The sequence below is a fragment of the Dermacentor albipictus genome, chromosome 5 (assembly GCF_038994185.2).
Source record: "Dermacentor albipictus isolate Rhodes 1998 colony chromosome 5, USDA_Dalb.pri_finalv2, whole genome shotgun sequence".
Lineage (NCBI taxonomy): Eukaryota > Metazoa > Arthropoda > Arachnida > Ixodida > Ixodidae > Dermacentor > Dermacentor albipictus.
In genome coordinates this window covers 65,118,459-65,136,497 of record NC_091825.1, presented here as the reverse complement: position 1 = coordinate 65,136,497, position 18,039 = coordinate 65,118,459, and the positions used below count along the sequence as shown (strand labels likewise).

General features: G+C 46.6%; 1 protein-coding gene and 1 non-coding gene across 2 annotated transcripts; both read right to left on the bottom strand.

Annotated features, from left to right (window-relative positions):
- Nucleotides 1-5,725: 5,725 nt before the first annotated feature.
- TRNAR-UCG (transfer RNA arginine (anticodon UCG)) lies at nt 5,726-5,798 on the bottom strand. Its single transcript has one exon. It is a non-coding gene; the product is annotated as a tRNA-Arg (tRNA).
- Nucleotides 5,799-16,684: 10,886 nt separating this feature from the next.
- LOC139060472 (uncharacterized) lies at nt 16,685-18,018 on the bottom strand. Its single transcript, XM_070539608.1, has one exon. The coding sequence runs from the start codon at nt 18,016-18,018 to the stop codon at nt 16,798-16,800; it is 1,221 nt and encodes a 406-aa protein (XP_070395709.1). The 3' UTR covers nt 16,685-16,797.
- Between the last annotated feature and the right edge of the window lie 21 nt (nt 18,019-18,039).

The following is an 18,039-nucleotide window of genomic DNA, read 5'->3' as shown; positions in this document are numbered from 1 at the left end:
TGAATGCATCACACTTGATGGCTGAGGACACTTGCTGTCAAAACGCGTGAGGAGAGGTGGCAGCAGCAGCAACCGAAGTGATCTTCGTTGCGCGCACAAAGCAACGAGCCACCGACGCACCTAGACGCTGCCCGCAACGCAGATCACCGTCAAGATGCAGCCTCGCGACCACGTGCAGCCACAGTAAAATGCTCTCCTGGTGACTCGCAACGTTGGGCGCCAAGGAAGAGGCTTCCTCTCCGCTTCCGTCCCTATCGCTCGGGCGAGATTGAGCCGCAATCGTCGTCTCCCCTCGCAAGCTTTCACTAGCCCGTACAGCGTAGGGCGTGCAGCAATGGTGTTATCGCCCTTGGACTTTAACAGGATCTCACGGCGACGCTAGTGGCAGAAATGCGCTTGGAATGCCCATATAATTGCTCTCGCAATAAAAAGAAAGCGAAATATATAGGCCAAAATTAATCAGTGTTCATCTCTAAATTATGGCAGTTTTCGAAGTGTATGGTGAACTTCTGGAGTGAGGTCGCGCGTATATTCTGTGCTCCCTTCCCAGTCCGTTGTCCAGAAGGAGAAGCAGCGTTGACGAGCACTTAAAACGGAGCAGTTTCGTGTGGAGTGCAGACTTGACACAGCTAGCAGCTGATCAATAACGTGTATTGCATGAGGGAATAAGAAATCGGCAGTGCCATTTGTCTGTCAGAAATATTCGGAATGTGCGTGGCACGAATGAAAAGCGTTGCATACGGCGGGCGCTTAGAGTAATGCGCACAAGTTCTTATCTATGCGTTCCGGTTATTATCGCAACACGTACCTGGTTCGTGGTGCCTGCATTTTAGAAAGTTATCGCCAACTTGGCACGCATTAGCTAGCACGCAGTGGCTGGGTCGAAAGGTATGCGCGTGGCGCAGTATATCTGTAAGCACCATAGTTTCGCGGCCAGGCTCGGGCCAGACGCTAGCAGAAAGAGCCCGGCACGACGATGAACCGAGGCTGATCGAAAATCAAGAAAGCTTCTTGTTCGCCGGTGCTCTTTGCCACTGGCAACTGCTGTCGCTAATAATGTGTTCCTCTATTTATGACATCAGGATTGGCTGGAATTTTCGATTACAAACAATTGCAGCATGAGCCTCAGCTTAAAAGTGAGCTCATGGCGCCATATCAGACCAAACAATGGCAGGTGCAGCCGGCTCAGCTCTTAGGTATTTGCTCGTTGCAGCTGCGTATGGAGTGGCTGGAGTGTCGCTAACAGAAAACAACTGAGTGACATTACTATGTCCTAATAATATACCTGTGGGAGCAAGCAGAAGAAAGCGTGCAAAGAGAAAAAAAAATGTTTGTTCATAGCTTGCGCACCACCTGCCACAGTGGCATAAGCGGTGATGTCCAGATCACGGGATGAAATCCCTGCCGCGGCGGCCGCATTTCGATGGGGGTAGAATGCAAAAACACCCATGTCCCGTGAACTGGGGGCACGTTGAAGCTTCCCCTCATGGTCAAAATTAATCCGGTAACCCCAACTACGGTGTGCCTCATCATCAAATCGTGGTTTTGCCACGTAAAAACCCCAGAATTCCTTAGCGTGCGCGCCAATATCAGCCTCGCACAATTCCCAGGGAAATCGATAAGATCCACCTTCGGCAGCTTCTCGGTGGTGCTCTTGTAGCCATCGTGACAACCTAGCTCACACATGAACTGCAGGCAGGAGTTGATTTTTTTCACCGCGTACAGACGATTGTGTCGGTCACTATAGTGGCCACTGCCATCCATGCGTGGGTAGGCGTGGTGGCGAATAATGGACACAGGCTTTACGCCAACAATCGCCACAGTGGCACTGCATTCAAATAGAGTTACTTTGGGGAAGTCCCTAAAGAGAGCAACTGTAGATTCGTATAGGGTGCCTTGATGTCCTCCTCGCCTGCTGGAGACGAGGATAATATAGAGGAATGCCAGAATTAAAATAGCAGCATACGAGGCCATAGTATTCTATGACGAGATAGACGTTGTTTTCCTCACCGATTGGGTCCTATTCTCGGGTACGTTTGTATAATTTTCTGCCAAGCACGCCGGGGGCATGATGTGCTTATATATATGCCGCATTTTTTCTTTTCCTCGACGAAGCACTCGTAGTCGAGCACGCGCCCCGACTAATGCACTGTACCCAGACCGTGCACACTAAGGCGTGTGGCAGCATTGCAGCTGCTTAAATCACCGAAACTGGGCAGATTTTACAGCATACGGAAACCTGGACGCGCTGCTCTCTGTATAGCCTGTTTGGGTAAAAACAAATTTGTCCACGTAGTCGTCACATCTGTGAAGCCGAAATGGTGTGCTCCTGCTACAGCGGGTGTTAGCAAACATGGCAACGATGCACGAGTTGCTAATTAAAAAAAAAAGAGAGAGAAAATATGTACACAACAGGACTTGAACCTGCAATCTTCTGATCCGAAGTCAAACGCCTTATCCATTAGGCCGTGCAGACTTTTTTTTCTCGTCTCTTATTACCTTCATTACAGCACCACGTAAACGTGTACAAAGCTGGCCACTTGGTGCAGAGCAGTACTATTACATCATTTGGAGAGACTGCACTGATTTAAACGGCCTTCAGAGAGGATATCACAGGCACCAAACAGCAGTGTCAAGCTCCTGAAACTACTCTGGCAGTTTAATCATGTGCTTGAGGGCATCAGGCATGTACCTAAGACTTTCACTACAGTGTACTAAAAGGCTTTGTACTTTCACGTAGGCGTTGCCTCGCAGTCCTTTCATCCACACAAGTATTCTTGACATCCATGTGCATTTTCTGCACGCTGCTCATGCACAAAAGCATTGTCAAGTAAGCCGGCACTTCGCCTGCATCTGCGCATGGTAAGAACCGAATACCGAAAGGACTTATCGGCAGTCCTTTCTTCAGAGTTCATTTGAGAACATCCCACGAGAAAACGGAGTCATGGCAATCCGAGAAGATGTGCTCAATAGTTTCAGGTTTCTTACATGTTATGCACTTAACAGACCATGGAACAAAGAAGCTCTTGCTTTTTAGCCATGGCTTCACAAGGAGAGTGCTAGAACGCAACTGAATAAAGAAGGTTTTCGCTGAAGATCTAACCGGAATCTTAACGCACTTCAGCACATTGTGTTCATGTCTTAAGTTATACATTGTGCAGTACACAGGAAGCGGCAAGAAAACATCAACCAGATCCCAATAGTTTCTTACACGTCACAGAGAAGAAAAAATTTGTTTGCAAAATGTACTTTCAGTAAAGGAAAGGACATAACTTCCCACAGAAAACCAATTGGTGTTTGTCCATTTGTTGATGAGACATCCCACTCAGGCAAGGAAGAACTGAATCTCACTTGAATAACAGCACACAGAAATATATTGCTTTGGTCCCTTAAGAAAAAGAACCTACTAACAATCTTTCAAAAACAAATGTGTTAGCCCTAGTCCCCCATTCTTCACCGAATGAAACAAGTTACACCGGCTAGTTCTTTCCTAAGTGGATCCCCATATATAGTATACCCCACACACTCTGTGAAATTTCTGTACCAAAATACTTGCCATGCATAGCACTTGCAGTACGTAATACACTTTTGTAGCTAAAAACAAATTGCAAGCACTAACTCGAACACATCGAAGAATTATGCCCGCCCACCCCCTGTCTGATCCTTAACTTTTTTTAGTTCTTCGATCCTATACATTGCACTGTCACGATAATGTTGCAAGGGCACCCCAAGATATTTTCCAGGGGTACAGTTCATGTTGCGAAAATACTCGGGTGCCTGGTGCCAGCTGCCGTGCCACAAACCTAGACACTTAGTCCAGCTGACAATGTCACTTCCACTTGTGGCGTAAAAAGAAACAACCTCTCGTAGTTTTATCCACATTGTCAGTATCACAGCAGAAAATTGCCACGTCATCTGCATGAGCCAAAACTAGTCTCAATTTCTGCATAGATGAACCCATGAATAGGTTGGCTTTTAATTATTTTCAAATAAAAGGGCTCTTAATACAAGGCAAATGAAAGAGACGACAAACAGCATCCTTATTTTACTGATGATTCCACTTTTATACTGGCGCCTAATTTCCTATCAATTACTAACTTTGCAGTGTAACCTTTGTACACCATTCTTATACTCTATCCATTATCACTGCACCGGAATTAAAATGTGCTAAAAGCCAGAATATGACATAATGGACGACTCTATCACAAGCCTTTTCGAGGTCAATTTATATCATGGTGACTGTGACCTTTTCATCGCAGCATTCCAGTATGGCCCTTGCAGTATGTATATTCGAAAAGATTGATCTGCCATTGAAACCGCATGTCTGATGGGGGTCCACAAGTTCTTTTATAACAGTCTGCAATCGATGCACCAGTACTTCAGCGTAAACTTATAGTCCTTATTTGTCAAACTTATTGGTCTGTATGCTTCAAGTGCCAAAAGTCTTGCACGGTCTTTCGCTTTAGGTATTAAAATAGCGTGCGATGCCCGAAAAGAAGGAGGCACTTCTTTGTTCTCGCGCACATCTCCCTTATCACTCGGTGTAATGCTACATCTATTCCACTTTTAAAGCTCTTATAGAAAGCCCCTCCAAGACCATCAGGCCCCAGCTACTTGCAGGGACTAAGTTCGTCAATTGCATCCTCAAGTTCCGAAAGGTTTATTGGTCTGTTGAGCACTTCAGAGACCTCGTCTAAAAATGTTGGCATTAATGGCAAGAAGTCAGTCCTAAAGCTTTCAATATCACATGGGGTTTTCCCCATCAAACTTTCATAATAAGACTCAAATGCATGCTCTATCATTCCGACATCATTAGTTACTTCCCCTTAATACCTTATTTCTGTTATTTCTTTGTAAATCGCTTGTTTCTTCTCGTCGCTTATTGCTCGCTTGGTAGGTGTCTCTCCCATCCATAAACTCTGGCCCCATGCCCTTAATACTGCACCCCTGCACTTTTCTTTATCCGTGACTTCAAGCTCAGACTTGTCTTTGATTGCTTTCGAAAATAATTAGAGCTTTCTGCGCAGAGCATGTATTTTAACCTATGGTGTGATTCCTTTTCATGCTCTCTTTCTTTATGCTCGACTACGCATGCTCTTTCAATTGCGGTGAATTTAACGTCTCTTTTGAAGAGTTCCCATTCTGAAATCAAGAACGCTGACGTAGTTGTGCTGAGCAAATTTTCGAGCTTTTCTTGCACTGTCTTTTGGAAAACAGTCTTGTCTTGGAAAACAGTTTTAGTCTTGCAAAAGCTTATCATTTAGCTTCCATAAGTCCCAGCTGAATTTTGATGTTGTTTGTTTCTTTCCTATGGTTGACATGACCAGGCAATTATCGCTACAACTAACATGTAAGAATTGATCATTTGAAAATGAAGGTACAAAGGTTAATGGAACATACATTCTGTCTAGTCTGCTATGACAATCACCTTGGTAGTGCGTATACATATGATTTTTGCTAGACAACACATAACCAATGTCTTCAGCATTTTGTTCCCTTACAATCGAACTTAAAAGCACGGCACTTTTATCACAAACAATGGTCAGCTTAGATTTATCTTCTGGAAAGCATATCACAATTACAATCACCCAGTAAAATGACATGCCTTTCACAATTGAAGGACTGCTGAACATCACCAAGAAAAGACTTCGCGTTCTCGCTTGCGCACGATGTCCAAATTGCTGAATTTAAAAAAAGAAAAAAAAAAGAATAAAAAAAATAGGTTCGTCCGCGACAGGACTCGAACCTGCAATCTTCTGATCCGAAGTCAGACGCCTTATCCATTAGGCCACGCGGACGCTTGGCGAGATGGACATTATGGACCAGTCACGTGTCTCATGTCTGTGGTTAGCGTGATCGGCATTTATTCGGCGAGTTTTGGGTTTTTTCTTTATTTTCACCCTAATATATTTCTTTTTTTTCGAGAGGGACGACATCTGGCTCAACAATTGTGTTGACGCCGAAACGTGCTGCACGATTGCGCTCTTCCGAGTTCCACAAAGCGATGCGGCTATGCAGCAGGGAAAATAAATTATGCCACCCCGGCCCGAAGCCTCCTAAGCAAAACTTCCTCCGCCCTAGTAAGGTGAAGGGGGAGGGAGCAGACACACGGTGGGATAAGAGCGCGTGTGTGTGCAATTCAATCTCCTTCAACAAACGATCACGCAAATGGCAGCAAATCTGGAACTGTCGGGGTTTTCCTCTGACGATCTTGCGGCACTACACCGCTTAAAAGTCAAAATCGGTGGTACACCTGTCACCCTGGTGCGCTTTAAATCTGTCATTTCGAAGAAAAAAGTGGTTCGAAGCTCGGGGAAAGCTGAAGCAACTACGTGAAGGTGTATCATTTCCAAAGATCTACTTCGATGATAACTTGACCAAAGTCAACCGTGATCGTTTCTCGAAAGCTAGATCGAAGGCAAAGGAGAAAGGTTATCGGTTTTGTTGAGAGAGAGGAGGCAAGAACTACGAAAGGAGGCAAGATCTTCGTGAAAAAGAATGAAACAGCGTCTCTTGTTCGAATCGGGAAACAAACAGACCTGGAAAAGACTGCCTTGACAACATTCCCTTTTCTTTCACCGAACTGCCGGACTTCAATTCATTTAAAACAGAATTTCCATGCAGCTCTGATAATGATTTCACCGTTGTGAACGGTAATATTCGAAGTCTGCGTAAATACTGGGACGAATTTAAATTCCTGGCTGAATCGGCAGCTGGCTTTGTTGACGTTTTTGTAATAACAGAAATCAATGTTTCCCAGGCTTGCCTCGATACGTTTATCTTGCGGGGCTTTTCCGCACATTTTGTTACACGAAGCGGGCGTCGTGGCGGAGGTATATTGCTCTCTTTATAAACGACAAATGTGAAGTTTCTTGTGCTGATGCATCTTTTGTGCATGCCGAATCTATGATGGCGAAAGTTTGTAAGAGGTCATTTTATGTGCATATCTTATCGATTTATCGAACACCCTCATACAGTCTTTCACGCTTTCTTGTAGAGCTTGATGAAACTTTGTGTCTGTGGAGCTCAGTGGACCAATTCTGCTTGATCGGAGACTTGAATATCAACATTTTATGCTCTGAAAAAGTGACCGTTTAAGGCTATTTATCTACGTTGTCCGCTTATGGTCTGGAATGTACAATGGTAGCTCCTACTAGATCGGAATTAGTTAATAATACCCTAGTGCAATCTTGTTTAGATATCACATAGCGGTCAGAACTCCCAGCTGCTCATTTAGGTCATGTACTATTCTACAAAGATGGGCTGACCGCTACTTTGTAGCATGCCGTCTTGTTTTACCAGACGCGTCTGGAACGCCATCGGTGAAAACTGCATCTGGGCAGCGTAAATGCCTCGTCTCTACTGTTAATCAATCCAAGCTTGATAACCTTATCATTTCGTTTGACTGGGTATGCTTAACCAAAGAAGTTTCGTCGGGCAAAGTGTATGAAAGGTTCTGTACGCAAGTGAAAAAATTTGAATTACGTTGCACGCAGCTGATAGCTACGCCGATAAGAAAGGGCCTCTGCTGGATGAACACGGAAATTCTTGCTTCCATTTCGTATTGGGACAGCTTGTGTAAACGCTGCAAAAGAAATCCCAGAAACCAAGCACTGCGATTAGAATACAAGTCGGCAAGAAATAGAGTTGCTGATCTTCTGCGTGGTGCCAAACACCGTTACATCTTTTTTAAAATTCCAACAATCTTCAAATAATGTAAGCAAAACTTGGTCTTTGGTAAATCATCTCAGAGGAGTGAATTCTAGTAATTAAACGACCTGTTTTCGGTGCTTTTCAGCAACCTCCCACAGAAGTGGCTGATGCTTTCAACAGGCACTTTGTTAAAGCGTCCCAGAGGGCTGTCTCTCCATCCACAAACGCTCGGCCGTTAGGGCATTCCGTATCTGCGTCAGTTTTTGTTCCGAGAATTCTGAGGGTTGATCTGGAAGAAATTATTTTCAGTTTCCGTCCTAACAAGCCCACTGGATATGATGGAATTTCTTTACACACCATCAGAAGGAATTTCAATGCGCTGTCAGATATTATACTGCATATATTGAATGGTTTTTCGGAAGGTGACGAAACTCCAGAATGCCTAAAAACTGCAGTTGTTGTACGACTACACAAGTCAGGGAAGAAAGATAGTATTGAAAACTATCGGCCAATTTCTATATTGCCGGTTATTTCTCGGGTATTAGAAAAAATTCTTTTCCACACTATGCCTTCTTTTCTTAACGAATTTTCTATCCTGACCAATCGACAGTTTGGCTTTGTTTCAGGGCGTGGTACTGTGGAACTGCTTGAGGAATTTTCCGATGAACTGTTCTTGGCATTCGATCAGAATCTTTTCACATGTGCGCTGTTCATAGATGTAGCGAAGGCGTTCGACACCCTGAATCATCAAATATCTTGTTCACTAAACTGCATTTTTGGGGATTTCGTGTGCCTTTTTACAAAGTTCTCGAAAATTACTTGAGCAACAGATTTCAGGTGGTCGCTACCAATGATAAGGGCGTTTCTGGTTCTAAGCTGTCACTGAAAGCTGGAGTTCCTCAGGGGTACATTTTATCGCCATTGTTGTTTAATACCTTCGTTAACGACTTCCCTTTGGCAATTTCGAAATGTTCAGTATTCCAGTATGCTGACGGCACTGTATTATTGGCGAAACACCTCTCTTACAGAAGGTCCACGGAAATGTTGCAAAATGACGTGTACAAGGCAATGCTTTGGTTCTCTAATAACGGAATTGTTGTTAATGCCCAAAAAACACAACTTGTTTGTTTTCGCTCCCCACTCAAGACTGCTGTTATTAACATGCCTCCCTACTCACATGAGTCGGACTGCGTTTATTGTAAATGTGCGCCTATTCCATACGTGGAATATGTGAAGTATCTCGGAATCTCTTTCGATAGTAACTTATCGTGGCAGCATCACTTATCACTTATTTGTTCTAAACTGAGGTCAGTAGCTTGGCTGTTGTCTAACATCAGAAGTATTGCACCCTTGTCTGTAAAAAAGATTATAGCACACGCACTAGGTTACAGTGTGTTGAGATACGGCACTACAGTCTTTGGCTTCTGTTCGGATCGCTGGAGATGCAAGGTAGACCGGATAATAGTAAAAAAAAAAACATTCTCAAGTACGTTGCATACAATTCCCCAATAGTAACATCCGCGAATATCTTCCGCGTACTTGGTCTACCGTATTTTCATTCATTAATTGTAGAAACAGTTGTCGTTAAACATTTCTGGAATTCCGCTTTCAAACAAAAAAGTGCCGCCACAAGATCACTTAGAAAACATGTCCGTTATGTAGTTCCTCGTTCAGCCACAAGGGATGACACGGCCAGACGCTGTGCGTATGTGCCTGACATATTTAACAAATTGCCAGAAGAAATTTTTAACGCCACATCAGAAAGCACGCTGAAACACTTATTAAAGCACCTATAGTAAAATTAACCTCTAGAACATTTTTGCGTCGCAGTATTTACCTCTTCAACTTCTTTTGTTGTAAGTAGATAACCAAATGTTATCTTGTTCTTTTCAATATCTCTTTTGCCATTCGTTTTATTTTTTTTCATGTCTCATCAATTTATGTATATTTTTTTTGCCTTGTCTATCATATTCATAGGCACGTTCCTACAAGCCAACTGAGGCTTAGACTGGCCTACTTGTGTTGTTTTGTATATTTTGTGGAAATAATAATAATAATAATAATAATAATAATAATAATAATAATAATAATAATAATAATAATAATAATAATAATAGTAATAATAATAATTATTATTATTATATTGAGTGAAAGGGCCTGGAAATGCGTCTGTCACCTATTTTTACATTTAACAGGCGTAGACCTATTTATAAATCACAAATGGTGAACCATGGGGGCACGAAAAATGTACTATTCTAAAGGTGTTTATTTGGCAGAGCTCGGAGCAGCGCAACGCCGACGGGCAGGGCAGTCACAGCTTCCAAGCACGAGAGCCGTTGCTGAGCAGGAGCGCTCGACCCACTAGCGTTTAGAGCCAGTAGCGCTGAACCCGCTAGCGTCTCTCTTCGCTACAATCACCCCCCGGGAGCGAGAAGGGAGCCGTCCGGCGACCTAACAGCTCGTCACGATGAGCGGGTCGTAGTAAGGCTATAAACGGTCGACATGGACAATGTTTCGTCTACGGCGGCGCATGTCTGAAGATGGCTCAACTGGTTCTATGACATAGTTCACAGGAGATGCGCGTTCGAGAACACGATAAGGGCCTTCATACTTAGGGACCAGCTTTGATGAGAGGCCAGGGGCAGTTAAAGGAACTGAGAGCCGCACGAGCGCTCCCGGATCGAAGGTGACCGTGGCAGTGGCGTCACCGCAAGTGCTCCTCTGGCGCTCTTGATCAGCGGGAGTAAAGGCCCGTGCGAGCTCGCGGCACTCTTCTGCATGTCTGACCGTGGCAGAAATAGGCACGCACTCGGATGCATCCGGCCGGTACGGAAGAATGGTGTCCATGGTGTGCGAAGGGTGTCGACCATACAGCAAGAAATAGGGTGAAAATCCAGTGGTGCTCTGCGTAGCGGTATTATACGCGTAGGTGACGAATGGCAGGACGGCGTCCCAGTTCGTGTGGCTCTCAGTGGAGCCACACGAACTAGAATTGGTGGAGTGTGCGGGGTACCCTCAGACGATCATCCTGGAACTCCGGTCCCGTACCCTACCATCTACCATGCCCCAAGACGCCTCCCAGCAAACGCCTCCTCCTGCACCCACTACGTGTCCCGAGGTGCCTCGTCATTGCGACCCTCCTATCTACACTGGAGCGAACGACACTGACGTGGACGAATGGCTCACGACGTACGACAGGGTAGGCGACCATAACAAGTGGGACGAAGCGGCCAAACTGAGCCATGTTCTGTTCTACCTCGCTGGAGTGGCCAGCCCGTGCTATAACAACCATCAAGCAGAGTTCCAGACATGGTCGGAATTTAAGACTTCCCTCGCCGATGTATTTGGTTGCCCTGCTGTTCGCAAGCTGCGTGCCGAGCAACGTTTGCGAGAACGAGTTCAACAGCCAGGCGAAACATTCACCAGTTATATCGAAGATATGTCCTGGACCTATGCAGGAAAGTCGATTCGACCATGGCGGAGTCTGATCGAATCCGAAACATCCTGAAGGGCATAGAAGACGACGCCTTTAACATGTTGCTGGCCAAAAGTCCACGCTCTGTAGCTGAAATTGTCACACTGTGTCAGAGCTATGAAGAACTCCGCAGGCAGCGGTCACTGACCCGTCGATCTCTACCGCGTGACGAACACCTCGCTGGTTTGGCTGCTATGCCCAACCAGGCAGCGTTGCTCGCAGAAATGAAGGCGTTCGTCCGCGAAGAAGTTGCCCGGCAACTCTCGTTGATGGATTTTGCACAGCCGCAGTCGGTACACGCGCATACACCAAGTTTTGTGCCTCCGCTTCGCCACGTCACAGCGCAAGAACTGCACGAGGTTTTGCCTGAGCACCACCAGCGTGTTCCTGCGGCTGCGCCTCACAGCTACGCCGAAGTCATGGCCAGGCCCCAGCAGATCCCGACAGCTGCGCCACTCAGCTACGCGGAAGTCGTCATCCAGCCTCAACAACTCCCTCAACGGGGACCTCTCACGCACGCCGAAGTCCTCGCTATGCCCCGACAACAGCCTGCTATGCAATCACTTCACCAGCCACCACGTCGAACGCGTCCTTCCACATGGATGGGACCTGCCGCAACGACTCGGTAGCGTACAGCGGACAATCGACCGATATGTTTTGCGTGCGGCTACGCAGGCCACGTCGCACGCCACTGTAGTCGCTTGCAGTCGCCTAGCGCTACACCAAATGGGCCAAGTTCTATGGCGGGTTCTCCGCGCCCTTATTACGGCGACGAACCTCGGGCTGCGTCACCACCATTCCGCCGGTCCGCCAACATCCGCCGCTCAACTTCTCCACGCCGACGCTCCCCATCACCGATGCGGCCTCGTCCCGAAGCTCGGTATGAGGAAAATTAATCGTCGCAGTCCATGAGGCAAGGGCTGCGACCCCGTCGAAACGCGGAAGTCCTCAACGTAGCCCGACCAATGTGATAGACGTGTTGACGGTGTGCGTACATATGCCCTCGTGGATACTGGAGCCGCTGTATCAGTTATGGACGCAAAGCTACGTCGCTTCCTTCGAAAGGTTACGACGCCCATTGCTGGACTCGCCCTCCGAACAGCAAGCGCACAGCCAGTGGCGTAGCCAGAAATTTCGTTCGGGGGGGGGGGGGGGGGGGGGCTCACTTTGCAGCTCGGCCTGCTCCTTATAAAATTAGTCGAGGGATCAACACACACACACACACACACACACACACACACACACACACACATATATATATATATGTGTGTGTGTGTGTGTGTGTGTGTGTGTGTTGATCCCTCGACTAATTTTATAAGGAGCAGGCCGAGCTGCAAAGCATATATATATATATATATATATATATATATATATATATATATATATATATATATATATATATATATGTCTGTCATTCAACAACCTTGTTTACATTTTGGTACATATGCAACGACCAGGGGAAAATCTCAATGACGCTTTTCTTTGTTAGAATGTATTGCGCAGGAGCAGCTGTCACCGGTTGTGCATTGAGAGTAATTGCTCCGAAATCATAGTCGCAACAGAGAGCACATATAAAAAGCAGGAGTTCTGCAACATATACGAGGGCGAGTCAAATGAAAGTGAGCCAATGCGAATATATGACAAACGGGGTACTTTATTTAAAATTAGTCACCATGAGTATTTAGACACATGTCCTACTAACGAGTCGCGTAATTCCCGTCTCATAAAACTCCTTGAGTTGCTGCCTCGAAAATCTGTAAATGACTACACGTCATCTTCCGCCATGAATCTGGTTCCCTTGAGCAGTTTCTTCAAATTTTACCAAATGTGGAAGACGCATGGCAACAGGTATGGGCTGCATGAGGGATGTTGCAGCATTTCCCACTTGAACTTTGCCAGTTTTGTATTAACCACATCAGCGACGTGGGAACGGGCAATGTCGTGAAGCAAGATGTCCCCAATGGTCAATTTTCCACGTCGTTTGTTCTTAATTGCGACACGCAGCCGATCCGATCTTTCACAATATCTGAAACGATTTAGAGTCTCTCCAGGTTTAGAAAATTCGATCAATAGTGGCCCCTAACGATCTAAAAAGAAGTCAGTGCTTTTCCGGCATAAATGACGGCCTTTGTTTTCCTTGGGAGTGGTGAATTCAAATGTTTCCACTGTAAGCTTTGCCGTAGTGTTTCAGGCAAGTAGTAGCGGCACCATGAGTCATCCCCGGTCACAATTGCAGACAAAAAGTCGTCACCCTCATCTGGGGTTCTTTGACGTGCACTTAAATCTAAGTACACGGGTGTTTTCGCATTTCGCCTCCATCGAAATGCAGCCGCCGTGACCGGGATTCTATTCCCCCGACCTCGTGCTCAGCAGCCGAACATCATAGCCACTGAGCAACCACGGCCTTTTCAACTGTGTTGGGGGTGATTGCACGGTGGCTTTGGCCCGGCCATGGATCGTCTTTGTAACTTTTATGTGCTTCTTTGAACAGTTTGCTACAACGCTTCACAGTAGCCAATGACACGCAATGTTCAACGCATACGGCAGCCATACGGCGAATAATTTGTTTTTGGGAAACATCTTCATTTGTCAAAAACCTCACGGCACCAAGCTGTTCAACTTTTGAAGTGTCCATTATGTCACGCAACCATGTTCAACCCCGTGTATGAGAGCATTAAAGAACATTTAACCTCACATCTGCATGTCACTTGTAAATGAGATGCGTATGTGCTACGCGCATGCCTCGAAAATAATGAACTGAACCATTATTGCGCTGGGCGGGTTGTCTAACTTTCATTTGACTCGCCTTCGCACATTAGAAATGCGAAGATACAATGGAATACACAAATGTGAAGATACAGCTTGATGGCAAAAAATTGTCACTGGAAGCAATGTTCACTGCGCATATGCACAAAACCTCGCAACAAGATATTTAAATATACGCATAAGTCACCAATAAATCTACGTACCTAAGAAAAAGTCACTATATATAATGCGTCAAACAAGGCAAATAAACAGTTTGCGCAACCATAGATTCACAGATCACAGCACCCCCCCCCCCCCCCTCCACTCCCAAAATGTATCGCGTGCGACGGAAGGCGGCGCGCTTCCTACCCGCTTTTCTCCCTTGCACACACAAGACTCATCAGCCACCATCGTCGGCTCACCCCCTTCCCTGCCCCCCCGCACGCTTTCACTCGCACATAGAGCATGCGGCGCGCGGTCACAATGTTATCGCCCTTGGCCGCTATTTATACGGAACATGAGGGCAACGACAGGAATGCGCCTGGATTCTTCATAGAGCTGCTATTGCAATAATAAAATAGTATCCGGCAACTGAAGCGTCCCGTCGCCCATTACTTTCCGCAAAAAAAGTAACAAAATCGAACTTTCACCATGCTAAAATTCGCTGCGCCGCAACAATGTCTTCTTTTTTTTTGTGGGCGGGGGGCGGCGAAATAGAATAACCCAAAGGAAAGCATGTTAGCTACAATCGAATGCCTACTTTGGGCACCCTAGTGTGGCTACCGAAGGAATATCGAAGAAAATGTGTGACGCTTGGTCCACAGAAAACCATACGCGTACTGCTCGGTATCCTAGACCGGCGAGACAAAATTGCGCTCAAGCTCAAGCGAACGCGTTGCAATCCATCGAGTCCCCGCAGTGCTGGCGGCGAGCGACTATGCATTGTTTCTTTTTCTCGTCTGCTAGCCAGAAAGCGTCCAAAACTCTGCCAAGCGAAAATGCAGTCGGCCAGAGAAAAACAAACGCGCATCCAAGTGGGCCGCGCGGTTATCGATGCAGCACGAAAAAAACGCATGCACTCTGGCTGGATCGGCAGCCCGCGGGTTGCGAGAAAAAAAAAAAAGAAAAAGAAATGAGAAAGAGGCTCAATATATCCTCGCGAATAAAAGTCCAGGTAGAAAAATAAATAAGAACTTAGTTACAATGGTGGCTTTAGTGTCTTGACATGGATGCTTTGGCGCAGGTGAAAAAAATGTATATATTCTTTTCTGTGACCTGACGGCACAAATGAACCACCACAACGCTTTGTCTCATCGGACATCGCTGCGTGCTTTGTCAACTTGTCTGATAGTATGTTGATTTGGCTTGTCTCGTTGTATAGCCCGATGTACGACTTTAGAAAAGTCGATGCACCTTTGGCGTCAAATGTTTACAACAGCATTAAACCCAAAAAGTTCCGGAATTGAAAATCTAGAGCACGACTTTGAAAATGTCAATGGACCTTTCGCATCAAAATGTTATGAGAACTTTATACCCACAACGTTTCAGAATTAAAATCCAAGCGCTCCGTAGATTCCGCGGCCTCCGCGAGATGCCGAGACGAGCCCGCTCGCCTTCAAAACGCCCTTGAAATTTTGTGCCCGGTGGGGCTCCTTGCGTTACGATATGTGACTCCCGATGCATGGGCGTTGCCCCGAAATCCAGCCCGATTTAGCAGTGTTCGCGCTAAAATGTCTTTTCGAGCGTGAATGAAGGACATGCTAGACAAAATCGAGCATGATTTCTGGCGCCGGGAGTTGTTTTGGTCGGCGGCGCATGACAGCACGAAAAAATTTGGGGGGGGGGGCTGAAGCCCCATAAGCCACCCCCCCCCCCTGGCTACGCCCCTGAGCACAGCGCATTCACCCGATTGCGGCATGCACCGCTCGTGTTCTCATCGAGGACGTTGTATACGCCGTCGAATTTATTGTGATTTCCTCGTGCTCCCACGAAGTTATGCTGGGGGTGGGACTTTCTCGCCCGCCACGATGCCGTCATTCATTGCGCACGGGCCGAACTAGAATTGTCGCTTATCTCAGATATGACGCTTGCCGATAGTGCTTCTTTTGCGAACAAACTACTCGTCAGGCACGACACAAACGTTCCTCCCAACTCGTCAGTAATTGTATCAATGCATTGCAGCAGCCTCTGTGACGCCATCGCACTACTTTCTCCGTCGGGCCACTTTTATTCTCGAAAAGGACTGCTGCTGCCTTTTGCGACTGATCGTCAAACAGGGCTCCACAGCTATTTTTGTCTGTAACCCCTTCTCATATACCCTGTGATGCTGCTTCAAGGCGAATGTCTTGGCCACGTGGAAGTGATCGACGCCGTACAAATTACGGATGTTCCCGAAGACACGTCCTGCGCCATTTACAACACGCTCGGTTCTATCTCTACGTCGGACCCTTTGCCCACAGGTGTGTTCGATTCATCTATTGCCGATGGCCTCACCCCACCTCAGCGTTCGCAGCTTCTGCGCATCTTAGAAGAATTTCGTTCTTATTTTGATGTCGGGAACCTTTCCCTGGGCCGGGCGTCTGCTGTCACGCACCATATCGACACTGACTCCCAACCGCCATTGCGGCAACAGACCATATCGCGGCTCTGCCGCAGAACGCAGTGTGATTAATGAGCAAGTGGACGATATGGCTGTATTCGCCGCGAAGTGATCCGACCCTCGAACAGTCCATGGGCATCCCCTGTCGTCCTTGTTACAAAAAATTACCGACGATTACGTTACTTCCTAATGCGAAATTTGAGCGCAGCAAATAAGCTGTTTCACCTTTTCGATAGATTGAGGCAAAGAAATCGAGCAACACATGTATGCGCTATCACAGAATTTTTTTTTATTTTTCACACGTATTCCTTTAACAAAGACTCCACTAACAGTTCTTGACAGTCATGAAGGAAGCTTTGTGGTCGGAGAAATAGACTGATATATGTTCGACTTGGTACACCAATGCTTGATTCTCAAAGACGAGATCTATACAAGTGCCTCGCGAGGTTGTCACAGCCGTGGGACGCGTTACGAGCGAGAGGAACGGGATGTTCTCCCGCATAAGTGTTAGGAAATTGCTGTTTGTCTTTATGTCAACATTAAAGTCCCCCACTACTAACATCGGTGTGGATCGATGGACGGTTAATGCGAGTTGCAGGCAGTGCACGACGTCTTTCGTGAGTGCGGTAGGGGCGAAGTAGGCAGCTACTACCAGCAAGCCGTTGGGCAACTTTGCGGCGCACAGTTCGACAACTTCATGTGACGTGCCAAACATTTCGACTGGTATTGCAGAGAGACCTGTGCGCAAGTAGATAGCGACTCCCGCCGCTCTGTTGTGGTCTCTGCGAGCACCACAGCAGTATAGGAAATCTATGATTTCGAGAGGCTCTTCGGGATCCATCCAGGTTTCAGCAAAGCAAAGTACAGAGGAATGGCGCAGAATGTGATCGTGGTGTACGTCCTTGGCATGTGCGGCAAGGGAGCGTACGTTAAGAGCGGAGATCAACAAGTAGTGCGGCTGTTCAGTCATGGCGAGGCACTTGGCGGTGATGGTGTCAAGTTTGTGGGACTGCAACCGACGAAATTCATCGGCTAGCTTTCTGTCCGGATTGGCTTTTCCGTGGTAGAATGTGAAGTCGTTGTCAACATTGGTCAGGTAGAGTCCGTTGATGTCTGTAGCGCGACTCAGTGCCACGTATACCAACTTCTGTGGATGATTCTTGGCGTAGGAGTACACGACTTCATCATATGTGCCACCCTGGGATTTATGAATGGTAATGGCGCTCGCCTGCACAACGTGAAGCTGGCATCTTCTTACCGATACCTTCGTCTTCTTATCGATAACGCAGGTGACGGTACGCCTTTCAATCGGCATCCAGTTCGGTTGAATGTTTCTGTTGAGCTTGCGTAACTGGTGTGATTTTGCGGCCGCTACGGTTCCGATCGCAAGTTTGGAGCCAAGCTCCCCGAACTGCAACCATATGCGTAGCGGTTTCCCATGGGTGTCGTTTTCGATGAATTTCAGTGTTCCCACCGATCCATTAACAAGGCCATCGGAAACATCCACATTGAGGGTGATCATGTAAGGCTTGCCAATGCACAGCATTATATTTGCTGGCAAATTTCC